This window comes from Harmonia axyridis, chromosome X (genome assembly GCF_914767665.1).
Source record: "Harmonia axyridis chromosome X, icHarAxyr1.1, whole genome shotgun sequence".
NCBI classification, from domain to species: Eukaryota; Metazoa; Arthropoda; class Insecta; order Coleoptera; family Coccinellidae; genus Harmonia; species Harmonia axyridis.
In genome coordinates, this window is record NC_059508.1 from 17,222,018 (window position 1) to 17,241,330 (window position 19,313).

At 34.0% G+C, this 19,313-nt stretch overlaps 1 protein-coding gene across 6 annotated transcripts in view; it reads left to right on the top strand.

The window, feature by feature from the left end:
• Nucleotides 1-19,313, top strand: part of LOC123686274 (filamin-A) — a 47,983-nt gene that overhangs the window by 18,680 nt on the left and 9,990 nt on the right. For all 6 annotated transcript variants that reach the window (XM_045626302.1, XM_045626305.1, XM_045626306.1 and 3 more), the window contains 5 exons: nucleotides 143-310; nucleotides 366-496; nucleotides 552-687; nucleotides 14,434-14,551; nucleotides 18,453-19,265. In XM_045626302.1, coding sequence (XP_045482258.1) covers nucleotides 143-310; nucleotides 366-496; nucleotides 552-687; nucleotides 14,434-14,551; nucleotides 18,453-19,265 — 1,366 coding nt within the window. The remainder of the gene's footprint in view (nucleotides 1-142; nucleotides 311-365; nucleotides 497-551; nucleotides 688-14,433; nucleotides 14,552-18,452; nucleotides 19,266-19,313) is intronic.

Genomic DNA, 19,313 nt, shown 5'->3' on the forward strand with positions numbered 1-19,313 from the left:
TGTAACAGCCAAGGCTACCAATCTCGACACCATAGACGATGTGATGAGTACTGATTATGCATTCTAGCCATTCGATCCCAACCTAAATCCTTATCACGACTCAAAATTTCCTATCTCCTTCAATTTTTCGATTTCATTTCAGGGACCAGACGGATATCCAAGAGCGGTAGATTTAAAAGACAACAACGATGGTACATTCACAGCCTCGTATATTCCAGATGAGTGTGGAAGATATAGAATTGATGCTAAATATGGAGGCGTTGATGTGCCTCACACCCCCGTATTTGTACAAGCTTATCCAGTTGGGGATGTATGTCTGTATCAAATCTTTTTTTCCCCTGTCTTCTAAATAATAAATTTTTCAGGCGGAGAAGTGTAAGATCACCGAGGGTCTCGAAAGAACATTGGTCACTGGCGAATCTTATTGTATAACAGTTGACACAGAAAATGCAGGACAGGGTGCCGTTACTTGTAGAATCAGATCTACAAGTGGAAGGTAGTAAGCTTCGAAATTGCCTTTTATGCTCAATCTAATTCGATTTTTTTTACAGTGATCTAGATATAAATGTTGTCGACAATGGCGATGGTACTGTCAGCATTTTTTACACTGTCAAGGATTCCGGAGAATACACAATCAACATCAAATTTGGTGGACAACCAGTGCCTGGTGGATTCTACACATTTACTGTGAGTCTAAGTCTCTATTAATTTGCCTTTGTATACCTCAATTGCATCAATTATAGCTCAAAATGAACGTCATGAGTGCGCAATATTGTCAAGACAATATCGCGAGATATTGAAATCCCAGGAATTTCACCTTTGCGCAATCTCAACGATGTCCAATCAACTGGTGGATTATATAATCTATAAGCTGATTGGTCATCGTTGAGCTTGCGCAAAGGTGGAATTCCTGGGATTTCTATATCACGTGATTTAGATGAAATTTGATATGATGTTGATCTGAATATTTCGCGTTCTACTCGTCCGATTTTGATCAAATCTGGTAAGAGTGTTTGGGTTTAGGCATTCAAGGTAACATAGGTATTTCATCTTTCTGGAATACACGGTGTGCGTTGCGCAAGCGTAAATTAGAACTTCTCGGTAGATAGGTGTGAAGGACGACATTGTTATTCAAAATAGCTGATTTATTGAGGACAACCAACAGATTCTATGGAAAAGTTCACTTCAATCATAAGCCACTCTTGAAACTTTAAATTTGTATTCAGCATTTTAATTTTAAATCTTTCCCTGTCCACATACAGGGTGATTCACCGGGATGGCCTATTAGACGTTTATGGAAAACCTAATCATAATTTTGAGCTGAAAATTTGCATATTGGGGTTTGAGATAATGATCTTTCTCCCTGAATTATTTTCAGATCTCCACAACTTCCGGTTATACCGGAAACAGACTACTACTTCCTTATTTCAAATGGTACACCCAATATATTATTGCATCATTAGATAGCTTTTTTGATGATACTGTGTGGAGTAGTCTGTGACTTCCGGAAAACACAGGAAGAAACTAAAATTTTGGTTTTTCCTTATTTAAAGTTTTTCCTCGATAACTCTCAAAGTATTCATTTTAGGTATAGGATTCACTTCAGTAACCTCCACTATTTTTGTACGAAGAATCGACTGAAATAATAAAAAATATAGGTTCTATTTCAAAAATCTTGAGTTTTGATGAATTCATGATTTTCTTATGAACACCCTGTACATTTTCGATTCAAACCACAAACAATCTTATAATACTACGTATTTGCAGAATCTAAAAAGAAAAGAATATTTCCGAAAGAAGCTTGTTCTGCCGAAATATTCAAAAAAATGTGATTCCTCATCGTCACCATTTTTTATAAGAATCCCATTAACTCATGAACCTTTGAGTTTTTACCCAAGCTATGACATATTTCCGAAATTGTCATCAAAAAAGCTATCTGGAGATGCAATAATTTAGTGTGCCATTTGAAATAAAGAAGAAGTAGTATGTTTCCGGTATAACCGGGAGTTGTAGTGATCTGAAAATATTTTAGGGAGGAAGATCATTGTCTCAAACCCAAATAAGCAAATTTTCAGCTGAAAATTATGATTAGTTTTCCATAAACGTATAATAGGCCACACAGTGAATCACCCTGTATGTATTGTGATGTGTCGTTCAATTCCAGAATTTTCCAATGTAATCAACTTAATTGTAAAATTCAATGAAATGGAAAGAAATATCATTTTTCATTGGGATTTTTACGTTTTAAGTGCTCAAAGAGAAAATCTTTTACCATTTATATTCATCTTATAAATGTGCACTTCTACATCAAAATATCGTTGAAATATCGCAAGATGTCTGATATTTTTCTACGCCAAATCAGAATTATCTTATTCCGTCACGTCCAGAAAGTCCAGCTTAAAACTGCACCAAAGGATTTTAATCAAAATCAAATTTTCGTAAACATACATCGCGATCTTACATTAAAAAAATATATATGATATGTCTGTTTATAAATTCCTTAAAACCGATCAAGTCACAACAGCGCATCTAACGTGTATTTCTGGATCTGTTATATTTCACACATTTTTCAAAAACAAACAAATCTTCGGCTTTAAGGTTTCCGTTGTTTTTTGGGATATTGCAGCATATCATTTACAATAAAATCGAGCTGCTTTCGAAGCATATCCTCAGTCGTATAGGCATTTAGGAAACAAAGAGGGAAATTCACAGTTCACGTCTATTTAAAATCTGAGCGAGTATAAAATTAGTGGGATATAAGTTTGAAATAAAATTATCATTATTACGACTACAATCGAAGGAAGCCGAAGTTGAGTTTGGTTTCTTAATAACAACACCCACAAAATTTTAAAATTGAGCTTAATTGTCTTCAGTGTTCTGAAAACATCAGCCTCAACTTCAGGTAAGGGAGTTTTTCAGCTTTTTCCGTTATAAACTAACAATATTGAATGATTCGATTTATGTTGATGGAATAAATTCGATTTACACTTTTTTATTTTCGAAGGAATTCAGGAAAATCTATTTTAAGATGGAAACCTCAATATTATCGTTAAAATTGTTATCGTAAATCATTTTTTTTTCCTAAAGAGTACATTTAAAATATAGTTGATTACATTTTTGTCAGTTGATGTGCAACAATTTCACTTTCGCCCAATTTCAAAATGGTATGTACTATCGAATCTGTACTAGAATAATTCTCTGAAATACAGAAGAAGAATTTAAGCAGCTGCAGAGCCTTTTCGCTTGCGCCAGCTTGGAATTTGAATGACGTAGGAATATCATCAAACAAATTCGTTTTTTGTTTTCGAAAAATTTTTATTTTCTATCTAAATGATTCTCAATTCGTTCAATTATCATAGAAAGAAAAATTTATTTCATACGTTATTTTTAGTCTCACATTTTTCTGTGATAACGTTGCAAAATTCGTCCTATTGAATATCATACTTTGTTCTCGTCATATCATTGCATATTTTCTATTTCGTAACTAGTTTTCGAATAGAAAATTTTTGAACTCTATTGATTTCAAACTTTCAAAATTCAAAGATTTTATTTTTTGCTTATAGTTTTAACAGTTTTCAAAAGTGCAATTCGAAAATATTCATAACTCAACGTTAATTTTGAATGAAACGAAATTACTCAAATACCAACAAATTTTCATGTTTCATCTTCTGAATATAAAAAAATATAAATAATTTTTAGGGAATATAGTACGCTTCAATACGAGATAAGAACATAGTAGCACGGTTGCAACTAGACGTATTTGCACGTTATTTAATATTTTGTCCCACTGGCAATCTTTCCTAGCTGCCTCTCAAAATAACCTAACTCCTTAACATTCACAGAATTAATGATTGAACCCAGGAAATTTCTAATTTATATTCTAATTCTGAACTCCAAGACTCCAGGCCAAGCCGCAAATCGAATATTTTACGATGCGATTCAAGGCGTATAGCTATAATGAAAAATAAGAATTCAGGGGTGAGGGGTGCCTCTGTATCATATTCGAATGCAAATTGAAAAATATCAAAATAATTACTTCGATATAACAGAATTAGGTGCTAGATTTGCTTGAACGTTATTTATGTTCGAGAAATTTCGAACCCTTGAAATTTATTGATAGGATTTTTCCAATTCGGAAAGCAACAGATTTTGCTTAATTATTTGATTTTATAAACATTTGAAATTGCTCAAGGATGTTATAGTGCTACTGAATATAATATTTCTAACCGCAAAGTCCTAGTCTTCATAGATAAAATAACAAAAAAAATAATTTACATTACTCTTTATCGCATGCATTGAAAGATAATTATCTATAATGAATTTGAAGAAATGAGTTTTTTGAATAAATAAATAAAACAGAATAATTTCCATCGGATTATTTAATTGTAAGCAACAATTCTTTCGCCACACTGTGGCTTCATCAGGCTACACTTCTGACAGATAAGAGTACAGAGTTTTTCAGAAACTTATATAGGAACAAAAATTCGACGTTGGCAGAAAAATATTCGATAGGATATCATAAACTTCAAAGTTATATTGGACAGTTTGCCGACTGAGATTTAGGTACAAGCTATCGGAAGAAATTCAATAAAGGAGATGAGTTTACATCTGTTTGTTCGTTTAACAGAATATTTTGGGTATTATACCTGTTTATTTCTAGAGATTCTAGAGTGTTAATCTTTTGCTCTTATTTTCTGAATAGAGGATTTCAAAGTTGTGATTAAAGGTGTGATCTAATTCTTTTAAATGATTTGCATAAGTTGAAAACGAACTATCAGATGTATAACTCTTTTGGTGTTCGTTTATCCTTTTCTTGAAAGATCTTCCTGTCTGTCTAATATTAACTATAAGGCAATCATAACAGGTTAACTTGTAGACACCGGATTTATTATCTTTCTCAGTTTTATCTTTAATGTTTTTTATGAATCCATTTTATAATCATAATTTTTTCGTATAGTTATTCAAACCTTCATTCAAAATGGTTTTTCTTCTGGTGAATCCTAAACAAATAAATTAGACTCATATAAACGACAATATAACTCCTATAAAAGAAGGAAGAGAATGACTGTCATACGAAACTTCGTCAATTATGTTCCAACGCATAATTCTTATGGGGACAATTAATATTGAAATGATTATTGATTAACAACTATTTTCCTATTCATGCTCCAGTGCCAAAACAACATAAATCTTACAACATCAATCTTTGTATGATTTGAGAGTAGGTATCGTTGTTACAAATTCATTTCGTTGAATGCTAAATAATTGAGGTATTTGTGAACGCTTGATTATGTTACAATATTTCATTTAATTTCACGGTACGTCGATTCATTAATGTTCACAGTAATTATCTCACAACGTTACATACATTCGATTCAATGTATTCACTGTCTGTTTTGTAATGGATGTCTCTTTCTTCTGGACAGGATATTTATCGTAAAACTTCAACACCTATCTGATTTATACTTTGAAATTTGGTAAATGTTCAAAAAGAATTCAATTACTCCTATTATTGGATTTTATATATTTGGGTTATATAAATACAGAGTATTCACTAATACACATATGATGATATTAATCGTTTATTATCTAGACACTCTAAGTCTATCTCAAAAGCAAGTACAATTCACAAAAGCAGAAACGGAAGAAGCTGACAGAAGTCAGGTTAGAAGAGACTGTCACTCTGAAGTCTTATGCCTGACATTCGCTCTCGACCATCGAAGGTTCATTCTTGTTTTCTCTCTCGATGGCCTTCGATGGCCTCGCCACGCGCAGACTCGTAGCGCCACCGCACGACATGCAATAACACTATCAAGTGTAGGGTTGGTTGTCTCTCTCGTAATCTGTTCGGATGAAGTAATATTCTAACACTCCCTCCCTTCATCATCGAACTACAACCAGCATTCTCCACTCCAAGTCTAATCTATAAACAGAACTCAATTAGTTTATACTCTAGTCTCCAGTCCCTAGAAATACTCTGAAAACAAAAATTCAATGAGTTAGTATTAAATCATTAGTTTTTGAGTTAATCCCTTATGACCGTCTGATGGTTAAAGGTTTTGTAATTATGTCAGCCACATTCTCCTTGGTTGGAATCCATCTCACTGTGATTTTCTTTTCTTCAACACATTGTTTTATGAAAACACCATGTCTTTCAGCCATATGTCTTCTAAGTCCAGATTTCTCTCTATGTATTAGGTCGTCATCTAAACGATCATCAAATACCTTTAGTTTGTGATCACCATCTCTCTTGGTGCAGTCTCCAGCGGATTTGTTATCACACCAGACTGTTATAGGAAACATCAGTTTTCCTATCACAAATCTAAGTACCTTGTCAAGAGTTATTAATTCTTGATAGGCATTATTCATGGCTAGGTATTCGGCTCTTTCAGTTGATGACAAGTCGGTATGGTCTCTAAATGTTGCATCGGTAAATGCCTCTTAGTATTCAGTTTGAGCGGTGAATTTAAGACTTAAATTCACAGTACCTTTCATATACCTGACGATTCTCTTTACACCTTTCCAATCAGCTTCGGTCGGCTTCATTTGTTTTCTCGTTAAATAGTTAACAGCAAACGTAGTGTCTACCATTTGATGGATACATTAAGCTACCAATAGCTTCTCTATAAGGAACTCTTTTCATCTCTATAAGGAACTCTTTTCATCTCTATAAGGAACTCTTTTCATCTCTATAAGGAACTCTTTTCATCTCTATAAGGAACTCTTTTCATCTCTATAAGGAACTCTTTTCATCTTTAGTTTATCTGAGTCATCTTGTAGATTCTCCGATTGATTTCTCTTAATCCTATTTTCAATCTGTCTGGTTACCATAGGAGTATTTTGAGCATTGCAGTCATTCATATTTAATCTATCTAATATATTCATGGTATAATTTGATTGATTTGTTTTATATACCTCTCTTCTCGGTTTCTCTTTATATTTATATCATTTCTCCTCCATGTATATAAACAAGTCCATGTATATCATTCTCTGAACCAAGTTTCTGGATCTCTTCAGTGAATCTCTTATTACATCTCTTTGGACTTATCTTAAGTCTATATAGGGCTTTCCGGAGTTTATATACATAAGATCGTTTGATCTCATTGTCAATGTCTACTCCATCAGGAATCTTCATATAGATCTCCTCTATAGTGCCATTTAAAAAGGCAGGTTTTTACTTCTGATTGACAAGCATGTAAATCATACTTATTGATTATTGCAAATGTAGCTCTAATTACTGGAAGTCTAATGTCATAGATATTTTTGACCTTAAAGCCTCGTATGACTAATCTTACTTTGTATCGTGTAAGACCATTTGCCTCTAATTTTTTCTCGAATACCATTTCGAGTCTATAATGTTTGCCTGTTTTACAGATATTTGAAGATACTCTTTATCTACCAATATCCAAACCTTATTTTGTATCATGGAATCAATTTCTTCTTTTATAGCTTTCTTCCATAAGTGGCCTTCTCTAGAATTTATAGCTTCCTTGAATTTAATCGGTTCTCGATTTAATGAAGAAATAAGACAAAACCTCATATCTTCTTCTCTATCGGTTTTCTCATATTTACCTAAAATAATAATATTAATAGCTGATCTTTATTGATAATTAATTATCCAAAGGCAATCGACCGAGGTCGTTCAGCCCAATTTCTAAAATATTATTCTCTGAGTAATTAAGAAACCTTGCATAGCTTACGTCCTTTACAATTTTCTTTAAGTGTAGCAGGGTATTGGCCTTTTGATCGGCAGTTCCCTTATTTTGGCTCTTTCGAGTTTTTCATCCAATCCCAGTCGATTATATTTTCCTGGGTCTGTAATTTTTCTTTAGTATCATCAAGTTGTTTATTTCTATAAACATCTTTGTAGGCAAGTTTCTTGTTAAATCTCACATGTAGCTCGAGCTTGAATGCCACATCAAGTATCCTGTAGCGGTATAACCCACTAGGACAGCTTTCAGGGCACATTATCCAAATTTCAAGCTGGGTTTTGGAATCTTAATGTATGCGAACATCGCAATACATAATAATACTTACAAATACTTCCAATACATCCAAAATCTCTCAATTTGATCAAAGTGGCATTTTGCATTTGGTGCAAACTTTGTCAACAGTGTTTGATATCTGATAGACTTGTGTGTTCTGTTGTACACATCTATAGATGCATCAATACCAATCTCCCACATACTCTTAGGTAGTCTGGAATCAAAAAATGTATGTACGAACCTTCTTTTGGATCGTCGAGTTAAACCTCTCCGCTCTCTCGTTCTCTATATTTTCTCTACTCAGTACTTCTAGGAATTTCCTTTCGGTAAATCTGTACCTTGATCTGACCTGATATAATATACCTTCTCATTTTTCTCCAACAAGTTTCTTGTTGATATTAAGAATTTCTTTAATGCTTCAGCCAACTCATCTTCTGTTTTAATGGATATGCTTTAGCAAGTCTCCAATAGTCTTCTATGTAGACATTAATGAATCTTTACTGACCTGGATGAGATGGTGGTTTAATAAGTTCCATCGTGTCAGTGTGTGTCAACTTGTTGTTTCTCAGCTCTCATTCTGTCTCTTTAAAATGTAATTTTTCCATTGTCGATATGATACATACTTCACGTTCTAAGTTTTGGAGTGATTCCAAGTTATCGATCTAAATTACCTCTCTACTGATATGACTGCAATCCCAATTTTTCTTGTTGCTCAAATTGTGTTTCATCTGTTTTGTCAGTTGAAACTTGTGAACTTTCTCTTTAGTTGAAACGATGAGATTATATTACTTCTCCCTCCCAATCGCAGATTCTGGTTCTCCCTCCGAACCTAATAACTCGTTATTGGAATGTGTCTGCGATTGCAAGCTCATCTCATCTTCTTCGCTTATCGTTGCTCGACTCTCTAAAACAATCTCATATCTTATTGTAAACACTTAGGATTTGGAATTGTCCTCTAAAACAATTTCATTATTAACCTCATTATAAACTCTTAGGACCTGTTCTCTAAAACAAATTCATTATTAATCTTATTGTAAACACTTAGGACTTGGACATCTAAGTAAATATTGAACCCAGAGTCTGCGAGTTTACGTAAGGGAAGTAAATTCTCAGAAATCTCTTTCTCTGCAAATACGTTTTGCAATTTCTTAGTATTCTCATCTATAGAATCTAAATATAAGATTAACTCACCCTTACTATCGATTACAATGACTGCTATCTCGTTTTATTCGCTCTCTATACTCATATTTTGACATCTCTCAAAGTTTCTCAAGTCAGACAATCTTTAACGATATGGTCTGTTGCTACAGAATCTGCTAAGAAGTTAATGATTGGATCAAGTTTACCTGTTTTAGTTTCTCTATGCTTTATACTTCCAACCCTTCTTGCCTTGGAGCGACCCTCTTTGTTGAATCTCTTACTCTCTCTCATTCTCCTCTGGTTTACATGACTCCGTCTCTTAGTGTTGAGACGTGGCTTGTTCATCCTACCTCTACTCGATCCTCTAAATTGAACGTTGCGATCGTGCCACCATTGTTAATTCAATCCTCTTACTTGATTGTCCCACAACCGAAACAGAGTCACTTACTTACTCTGTTGCACAAATTTGAATCAGTTGACCAGTGTCTCTCTTTGTTACAACGGAAGCATTTTAATTTATGAACCCGTTGAAATTTTGGAGTCTCCTCTTCAATTTCAGACCTCTTCTCAACCTCTAATCTCTCTGATCTCGTCTAAATTACCTTCTTGGTTTGGGGTCTGTCTCCTGGTCAGATCTGCATCTCGTAACTCGGATATGACTGGTAATACAGCCTGATAAAGTGCAGATCTTATCTTTTTGAGCAGTTAGCTTAATCACACCTCGAAAGCTTCATACTCTCATACTATCGAGTCGAATCTTTCACAGAAATCATCGACCGATTCGTGTTTCTCCATTTTAGTGGAGTACGAGTGAGCTCTTACCTGAAGTGTGTGTGTCGCATTTGACTTGCACTTCCTGGAGAACCTCAAACCTCTACTTACTTCAACAGGGTCTTAGGATATTGAAAGTTTTCTTTTAAGTAATTCTCCTCAATTATGTTTATGATAATATCTCATACTCAATTACTTCTCTTGGATTTGTTAGCCTCTGAAAAAGTTTGGTTACTCGTACTTGGCTCTCTGACGTCCAACAAATCGTTTGTCAAAAAGCTCTGATCATAGACTGTCCATCCAGATCTTAAAATTTGAATTCTGCTCTGCAACATAGATTAATTTTAAATACCTGGGTTTTCTAGTACTCTAGAATTTTAACCCCAAAAATTATTCTCTCAATTCTAATCACCTCTGTGAAATGAATTAATTTTTATTAAATACAGCTGGGTTTTCTCAAACTCTTAAATCTCTAAGATTTAATCTCAAAAATATTCTCATTACCTCTGTAACATGAATAATTTTTATATACCTGGGTTTTCTCGTATTCTAGAATTTAACCCCAAAAATTATTCTCTCAATTCTAATCACCTCTGTGAAATGAATTAATTTTTATTAAATACAGCTGGGTTTTCTCAAACTCTTAAATTCTCATAACTCTACTCTCTCTAGAGTTTAATAAAAATTATTCTCATAACTTTAGTTACCTCTGTAACATGAATTAATAATTTTTATATACCTGGGTTTTCTAATACTCTTATATTCTCATAACTCTACTCTCTCTATTGTCGACAATTCCTCCTCTCTCAAATCTCTAATATCTCAAAAGGGGTTTTGTGTAATGACTCTAACATTTCTCTAGCATCTCCCTAGTCTCTTACGTATCACTCGTTGATACTGCTCTAGTCAGCTAAAATCAAGGAAATGGGCAATTATTAATTGCATGAAAAACTTACATTGGTTTTGACAATTCTCTCTTTCCTCGTAATGCATGAAACCTATATCTTCTGCACTTACGGAAATGGTGGAATCGCTATGATAATCCACCAATGGTTTTCCTTGATTTCCTTTGGCTGCCATCTATTTCAGGATTTATGAAACAAAATATTTATATTATGTATTCTAAGATTTTTGTGCATTATATGCTCTCTTAATACATCTACTACCAGGTATAAGATATAAAATTTTGTTTCGTGCTTCTGAATTGCCTCAGACGCACAGCAATCTGATACAATTCGAAACGGAATTATCAAGTTTTCAAATATCACCACCTCATATTTGTAAACCTTACTACAAAAGCGGTATCACGCACTGCAATGAAAACCTGTTGAGTTAGGTATGGCCATTTTACAAATACGGGATGAATACTTGAATCCTATAATATCCCTAGCTTACAAACAAACAACACAGCACAGCAAGCATTGTATGAAAGAAGCCCTGAAATAATAGTTATCACTAATCTTACCATACTGCAGTTTTTGTAGTTTAGTGAAATAAATAATTCCCCAAATTTTTCATCAATATATATAGTCTCAAAATATCTCCATCTCTGGATTATGTTTATGGAATGTGAAACATCTAATTTTACATGCTCCAAGCAATGTATGTAGAATCTTCAAATCTACATGATCCAATTCTCTAGGTGTGGTATGTAAATTCTATAAAATTATCCAATCTAAAACAGAAAGTATGTTAGCACAATTCCTAAAGTTTACATAATCTCAGGCTCTGAAATGTTTCAATAAACACTATAAAATTTCCTCATGTAAACCTCTCGAATGATGTATGTACATCTCTCAAATTATGACTCTGAAAAATACTCTAAATTCATATAATATAACTTTCTCAAATGATGAATGTGAAATCTCTGAATTTACAAACATCTAAATCAATTTGATACAATGAGTATGCAGAATCTACATCTGCATAATCTAAATCTGTAAAACATGTGTATATTAAAATATCTCATTTCTCTAATCTGAATATCATCTGAATCTATAAAACATGTGTATAGCAAAATATCTCATTTCTCTAATCTGAATCTTAATCATCTAAATCTATAAAACATGTGTATAGCAAAATATCTCGTTTCTCTAAACTGAATCTTAATCATCTAAATCTATAAAACATGTGTATAGCAAAGTATCTCGTTTCTCTAAACATCAACTGTCAATAACCGTTAAGAATCAAAGTTGATTCCTTGTCTAATAGATAGGTAAACACATTAACCAAATATAGTATATACTGTATAACAGGAATTCTCTATTACAGGAATTCTCTATTTCAGGAATGAATATGAAATAAATCATTTCCATTCACCGAACTAACTAAAATATCTCTAGCCTCATAATTAAGTTGAAATTCAACTTACCTCAATGTTTTTCTCGTTGTTTACACAACATATTTTCAGAATAAGTGTTTACCTAGTTACAGCGCAGTTTAAGCATGCCCTGGAGCCCATTACCTATTGGATTTTATATATTTGGGTTATATAAATACAGAGTATTCACTAATACACATATGATGATATTAATCGTTTATTATCTAGACACTCTAAGTCTATCTCAAAAGCAAGTACAATTCACAAAAGCAGAAACGGAAGAAGCTGACAGAAGTCAGGTTAGAAGAGACTGTCACTCTGAAGTCTTATGCCTGACATTCGCTCTCGACCATCGAAGGTTCATTCTTGTTTTCTCTCTCGATGGCCTTCGATGGCCTCGCCACGCGCAGACTCGTAGCGCCACCGCACGACATGCAATAACACTATCAAGTGTAGGGTTGGTTGTCTCTCTCGTAATCTGTTCGGATGAAGTAATATTCTAACACCTATATATTAATGAGTTTTTTTGTGGAGCGTTTTATGATTTGTGACTGAAAAAATTTTGAATATGCTCTTCAAAAAATATTGTTCTACTTATCAAGTGATATCTTCTTAGATTGAAGTGGCTTCGAATATGCAAAATAGCTTTAAAACTCGAATAATTCATACCTCCTATCATGAGATTAGAGCTGCATTGGCTGAACTCATGATGACGTAAATTTGAAGTAAACATGTGTTCCATTCATATTTGCGTTTTTCTTACTACGAATTTCAACATTTTCACGATGAAAGGAGCTAGATTTTGGGAATTTTAACCCTTTTTCATTATAATTTGGTGGAAATTAAGATTATTTTTCATTTGAAATGTATTCCTCTCAAGTGACAACCTGATACCTCGAATAAAAATAATTTTAATGAAGTGCGCTCTTATAAGTTAAGGAAAATAATAATTAACTAATTATTTCATTTTGGCATGTAGCATATCCAGAAATAAAAGTCATTTGTTCGATTCACACTGTACTCGATCACTTTCTTAACTAATTGGCCTATTATGTTTCACTGGGATCTTGTGCCCAATCAGTTTTTTCTTTGATGTTGGTACAAGATTTAAAAATGAAAAAAAAGAGCTATGAACTTTTGTTTGATGGAAAACATTCCTTTTAATTCCAGAAACCTGTCGATATTATTTCATTTTTTCAAATTGAAATGAACTGACAGTTATTTTATATTCACTTTTTGATTTGAATAACAATTGCAACTTTTTCAGATTTCTGAATTTTGAATAACAGTTATTCAAATTGTGAAAAAATTGTTATTTAGATTAATTAACAAGTTGAAATAGAATACCTGTAATTTAATTTCAATTCAAATGATCAATTATCAAGTAAAAAGTCAATCCAATAATTTTTTCAATTTTTTTTTTTTGATGAGATAATTTATTCGTGATTTGAACGGGTGAAAACTTTCGCTATCAAATTATTCATGATTTGTCACTAATTCCTTATCAAACTAGAGCATGTGATTAACTATCTGAGTGTTTAAATAGTTTACACCTGTTATACATATATAAAATATTTCTAACTCTGTTCTATTTTAGATCGGCATTAAATGCTATCATATCTTTGTATTGGCCCAAAGCCAGCATCAGTCTTGTTCGACAAATACACCGAAAAAAGGGGAATTATAATTGTAATAATAAATATTATGACTGCAATTGAAACAAGGCGGAACATCGTCAATTTTATTTGTGTAATTTTGTGTTTGTCACTTTGTCGTGTTTTCATATTTTGTCACAACTGGGGGAGCTCACATACATCCATTTCAAATCAAGCCAATGAATTTATATTTATTGTTATTGGATCATAAAACCGTAGTTCAGCTGTCTCAAAAGTTTCAGAATAAACAGTTTTTTTGTAAATTACTTCTTTCGAATACTTTGGAAGCTGTAAGAGTCAAAACTATGTAAACGTCACAAGATTCATTATTTCCTTTGGTTTTTCATCTATACCTTGATTTTCAGCCTTCAAACTTCTTGGATCTTCTTTTCGTTTAAACGGTATAGCAACAATTTTTCAATTTTTTTTAAAGGGAAATAATGAACTCAAAATCATCTGTGAATCCTTGGCTTTCGAAGGTTAAAAGTCAGGTTTGAAAAAATGCATTTCAGAACTACACACGTAAAGTTTTAAATTTGAGAAATTATTTCAATTTTTTCAGGTTGACGAGGTAAACGAGGTGTTTGAGAAGACCAATCAGTACCAGATAACAAAATCCTTATTTAGAACCGTCAACCTAGATAATATTCCAGTACCTTGCACAGGGGGACCAGTAACAGGTAATTTTTTTTTTAATTACTAATTTTTTATTTTTTCGTCGGTGACAGCCTTTTTTGGGCGTCCACTGCGTTCGCCGTCTTCGGTGCTCATTTCACCACGTTTAAACTTAGCATACTAATCAATGATGTTTGATTTTCCTGGAGCAGACCCCGGAAACTCTTCATCAAGTCAACATATTCCCTTCAAAAAGCAATATTTTATCAGCACACGAAATTCTTTTTTTTCCATCTTTTTTCAAATAACAAGAGTAGCTACACTCAAAACGCACAAACTAGTGGTCGGCTGCTGTCAAATTCTGACATGTATCGTTTGAAGGTTGGTACTAACTAAAGATCATATGGATTTAATACTAGCACCGCCATCTGTGCATCAGACCGGGGACTTTTCAATTGGCCTAATATGTGATCTCCAACGAACGCTCAAAAGCTCCTGACTTCACTTCCAGTGCTTTCTTGGTTTTTTCGATATACGAAATTTCGTATATTTTCTATGTAGGCACGCAAATTTTCAACTCGATTGGATTAGTAATCACGGAAGTTTTGGAGATTTCCTTTCTTATATTCTTTTTAAATTTTTAGTCAAATCATTTCAGACCATTCCCGGTTCAAAATTCAAATAATACAGACATTGTGATCTGAAAATTCCACAAGCGCATCAAAATGCTGTATGTTGATCGAGAAAATTAAAAAGTTTGGATTCAGCTCAAGTGCAAGAATATTCCTGAATATTTTCTTACCGAGTCATTACACATCAAAACGTTCTTGGTGGGAGGTAATTGGGATCATTTCGAGTTCAAATGATTCTGTATCGCCTCACCTTTTTTGATTTATGTGAACAGGCTCTTCTACTTCAGTATTTTTAAACTGCATGGCCATGATTTCTATAAATTCGTCGGCATAGTGACAAGCAATTTGTTACTTCACGTGACTAAACCAAATCAACATAAGTCACTAGCGCCAACTCTGCAAATGATGGAATATCAGCATTCACATCGTTCGTGGATTTAAGTTAAAAAAAAATATGAAAAAAGCCCTAACGATACAGAGACATACATTGAGCGATATGTTCGGGGAACGAGTGCTCAAAAATGGTCACACGGCAGATGAAACCTCTAAAAAATAGGTTTCATTCATTCAGCTTCATTTCCGATTTGATAACGATCCTAAAGTATCACAAAAATAGCGATATCAATTTCTGAGCAACTATCACTGGCATGTCAACAATTAGCTCTGGTGTCACAAGCTATTCAAACAGCGATGTTGAGTGACATATGTGCACCACTTGCTCGCTGCCAAGTTTTTGATTGACAGCGTCACTGTTGTCAATAAGTATACATAGCATTTCTTTCATCGTTGAATCGCAAATACATAAGGATACAATTAGATGTTCCAAGTTTTTATTGAAAATATCGGTATATGAGATAAACATAATGAAGCTAAATTCGTATTCACGAAATTTCAATACGTCATAATAGAACACAATTACTCAATTAACTTGCAAAGAGACATGCCAAGAAAGATAATTTCAGCACAGTGTAGTTTATCACTTTTTTGGTACGATTATCTTGAGGAATCGAAATGAAATGAATATAAATTATTAAATGCATACTTTGAAGGTTCGATTTTTGTTCTAAATGAATCATTTTATATCGGCATCAAATCTTGGGAAAATCTGGATTCAAATTTGCCTATTTCGAATGAAATCGATTTTTTTATCGAAATTTCACAAAGTTTCAAAAAATAAATACTTAGTGTCCTTTTACTAAAATAAATAATCGACGAAAATTCATTATTTGTTGTATTGTTTTACATCTTGGCTTTTTTTTCACTTTTCCTGCAAATGACCAACAAAATTTCAAAAAAATCTCCTAAAAAATAATTCGCTCCTGACAGTTATCAAATCAGAAAAACTTGTATATCCAGTGCGAAAGCTACATGGTTGAATTTTCAAATAACGCACTTCATCGATGAACTTTAATATGTACGAAATTTTAGTAAAATCATACGAATAGATTCTGAAATACCGAAATTTCAATAAACAATTTTCTTTTTAACTTCCAATGCTACAATCCTAACAAAATTTCGCACGAACACTCTATTCACAATTCCTGATTGCTAAATTTCAGTTCTATCGAATGAGAACTTCATTCGACACAAAATTTCATTAAAATCTGACTAATACCAAAATTTCAATAAACAAGTTTTTAACTTCCAATGCCACTATTCTGTGAACATTCGTCCCCTAATTCTGCAACTGATTTCTAAATTTCAGTTCCCTCGGATGAGTATTTTTTTAGTTATGGAGAAAACAAAATCACAAAAGACTCAAATTTCATTCCTATGCTTGAAACCCTGTAAATATAAGATTAGAGGAAATATTAATACGCTGTCTAAAATTTGTGAAGTTGTTGGTGTCCAGTTGAATATTGATGGCGCTTACGAAGTGACGTGGCAAAAAAAAAGCGTTTGCAGCGATTCATAAAAGACGAGTTTATCCGAAAAACTGAGCAGTCGATTCACGCGATCCATTACGAAATAATTCCCAGGATTTGGAGCATTCGCAGTCAATTTTGTATCATTTCAAATTTCTTCACACGTAACCTACTTTTTACATCGCATATTTCTGTATTTTTAGACGTCAAATATTTCCTACCTTATTTACTTCCCAAGCTACAGCTGTCCTCATATTCGGTTATTAATTTTATATCTTGACAGTGAGAATCCCTCCCCAAATTTTGGCTCATCTCAGTTGATTCCGAAATTTTGATCAGCTCGGGTTAATCAAATTCTTATGGACCACACATACTAGTTTTTTGGTATGTGTCACTTCATATAGTGGTTGCTTTTGAAGAATATAGTACTCACAGACGCTTACTATCCTTCTTGTATTCCATTCCAAGTGCAGTGCTGTGCTTCGTTTCCAATACACTAGGGTGCGAATAAATGGATATCAGAATTTAGTTCGATATTTGAGAAATATTATGTCTTCGTAGTTGCTTTATCGTAATCATCTAAATTGTGACTTAGATGAATAGTGGCGAGTTTCAATAATTTCGTGAATAGTCTTGAATGTAAGTTTGGAAAATTATATGGCTTTATTTTCAAAATAGTTATCATTCCAGTAAAACTCAATTCTAAATTCATAGGGTGCAAAACCCCCACTCGAAATCACGTGCAAGCTTATTCGAATCAGATTGGTTTACAACCGCTCATACCTCAGCTTATACTCTACAAAATATAGAAATATTAACGACCATATTCAAACAGTGAAGTTCTTTAAAGCTCTCGAAGCAGCTTCAACTCAAATATCAATCCATCTTTTCGCACCTTAGTCAAATTTTTCTACTCCGCGTAGAATATGTTCTCGTGGCTCAACGTTCCACAACCTCCAGAGGCAACTTGGTTGGATCTCGCAACACTGTACATTGGAAAGACAAAAAAATTCATTCAATATTCAGATTGTGACGGTATCGAAACGCCAGTTGTTTTGAGAGGCGTTCCTTCTATACCTGTTGGTGGAAAAGGTTTTGGAGTCGATTTCACTCCTCTTACCCTCGTGTCTTGTTACTATATTCAAACAACTAAAGGTAAGAATACCCATAGGCTGCCTTATTTGTGTGGAATCAAGGGCTGCAAAATTCCTACGCTACAGACGCTATCCATCAATATTCAACATCAAATCATTTCACCAAAACTTGCTTTCGGCCTTTAAAATCTCAATCTCTACCGAACAAAAATCTTATCCTTACTGAAATAATTCAATTCAGGAAGCTTGAAACCGATATATCAACTTGGAGTCGTAGAAAAACCTTCCGTTGAATTTTATTCAATTGTATAAACGATGTCTTCACCTGAATTATGCTTTGTTCTCTTCCTAACTAATCACCTCTTCCCCTTCAAGCTGAAATAAAGATGCCAAACGGAAACATAGACAAACCCATCATCGAAGACAACCATGACGGAACTGTAACCATCAAATACGAGCCAAGAGAAGAGGGCCTTCACGAGCTAGCTGTGAAATTCAATGGAGAGCACGTTCAGGGATCTCCATACAAAATTCACGTAGACTCCGTCAGTTCTGGCTACGTTACAGCCTACGGTCCAGGTTTAACCCATGGAGTTACAGGAGAACCCAGCAACTTCACCATATCGACCAAAGGAGCAGGTTCAGGTGGTCTGTCGATGGCAGTCGAAGGTCCTAGTAAGGCCGAAATAAACTGCAAGGACAACAAGGATGGTACCGTATCCGTATCATACCTCCCCACAGCCCCAGGTGAATACAAAGTGTCGGTCAGATTCGGTGACAAGCACATCAAGGGCTCACCATTCGTTGCCAAGATAACTGGAGAGGGTCGCAAGAGAAACCAGATCTCTGTTGGTTCCTGCAGCGAGGTATCTCTGCCTGGAAAAATCTCCGACGCTGATATCAGATCACTGAATGCCTCCATCCAAGCTCCTAGTGGTTTAGAGGAGCCTTGCTTCTTGAAGAGGTTACCCACCGGTAACATAGGAATCTCCTTCACTCCCAGAGAAATCGGCGAGCACACCGTATCTGTTAAAAAAATGGGATACCACATCACAAACTCACCATTCAAAATCAACGTTTGTGAAAGAGAAGTGGGTGACGCGAAGAAAGTTATTGTTACTGGTGCGGCACTTCAAGAAGGTAAAACTCACGTGGAGAACACCTTCACCGTGGATACGAGAAATGCTGGTAAGTCAAACTGGAAACGAGCTCTAAATCCAGGTTTCACAACGCTCT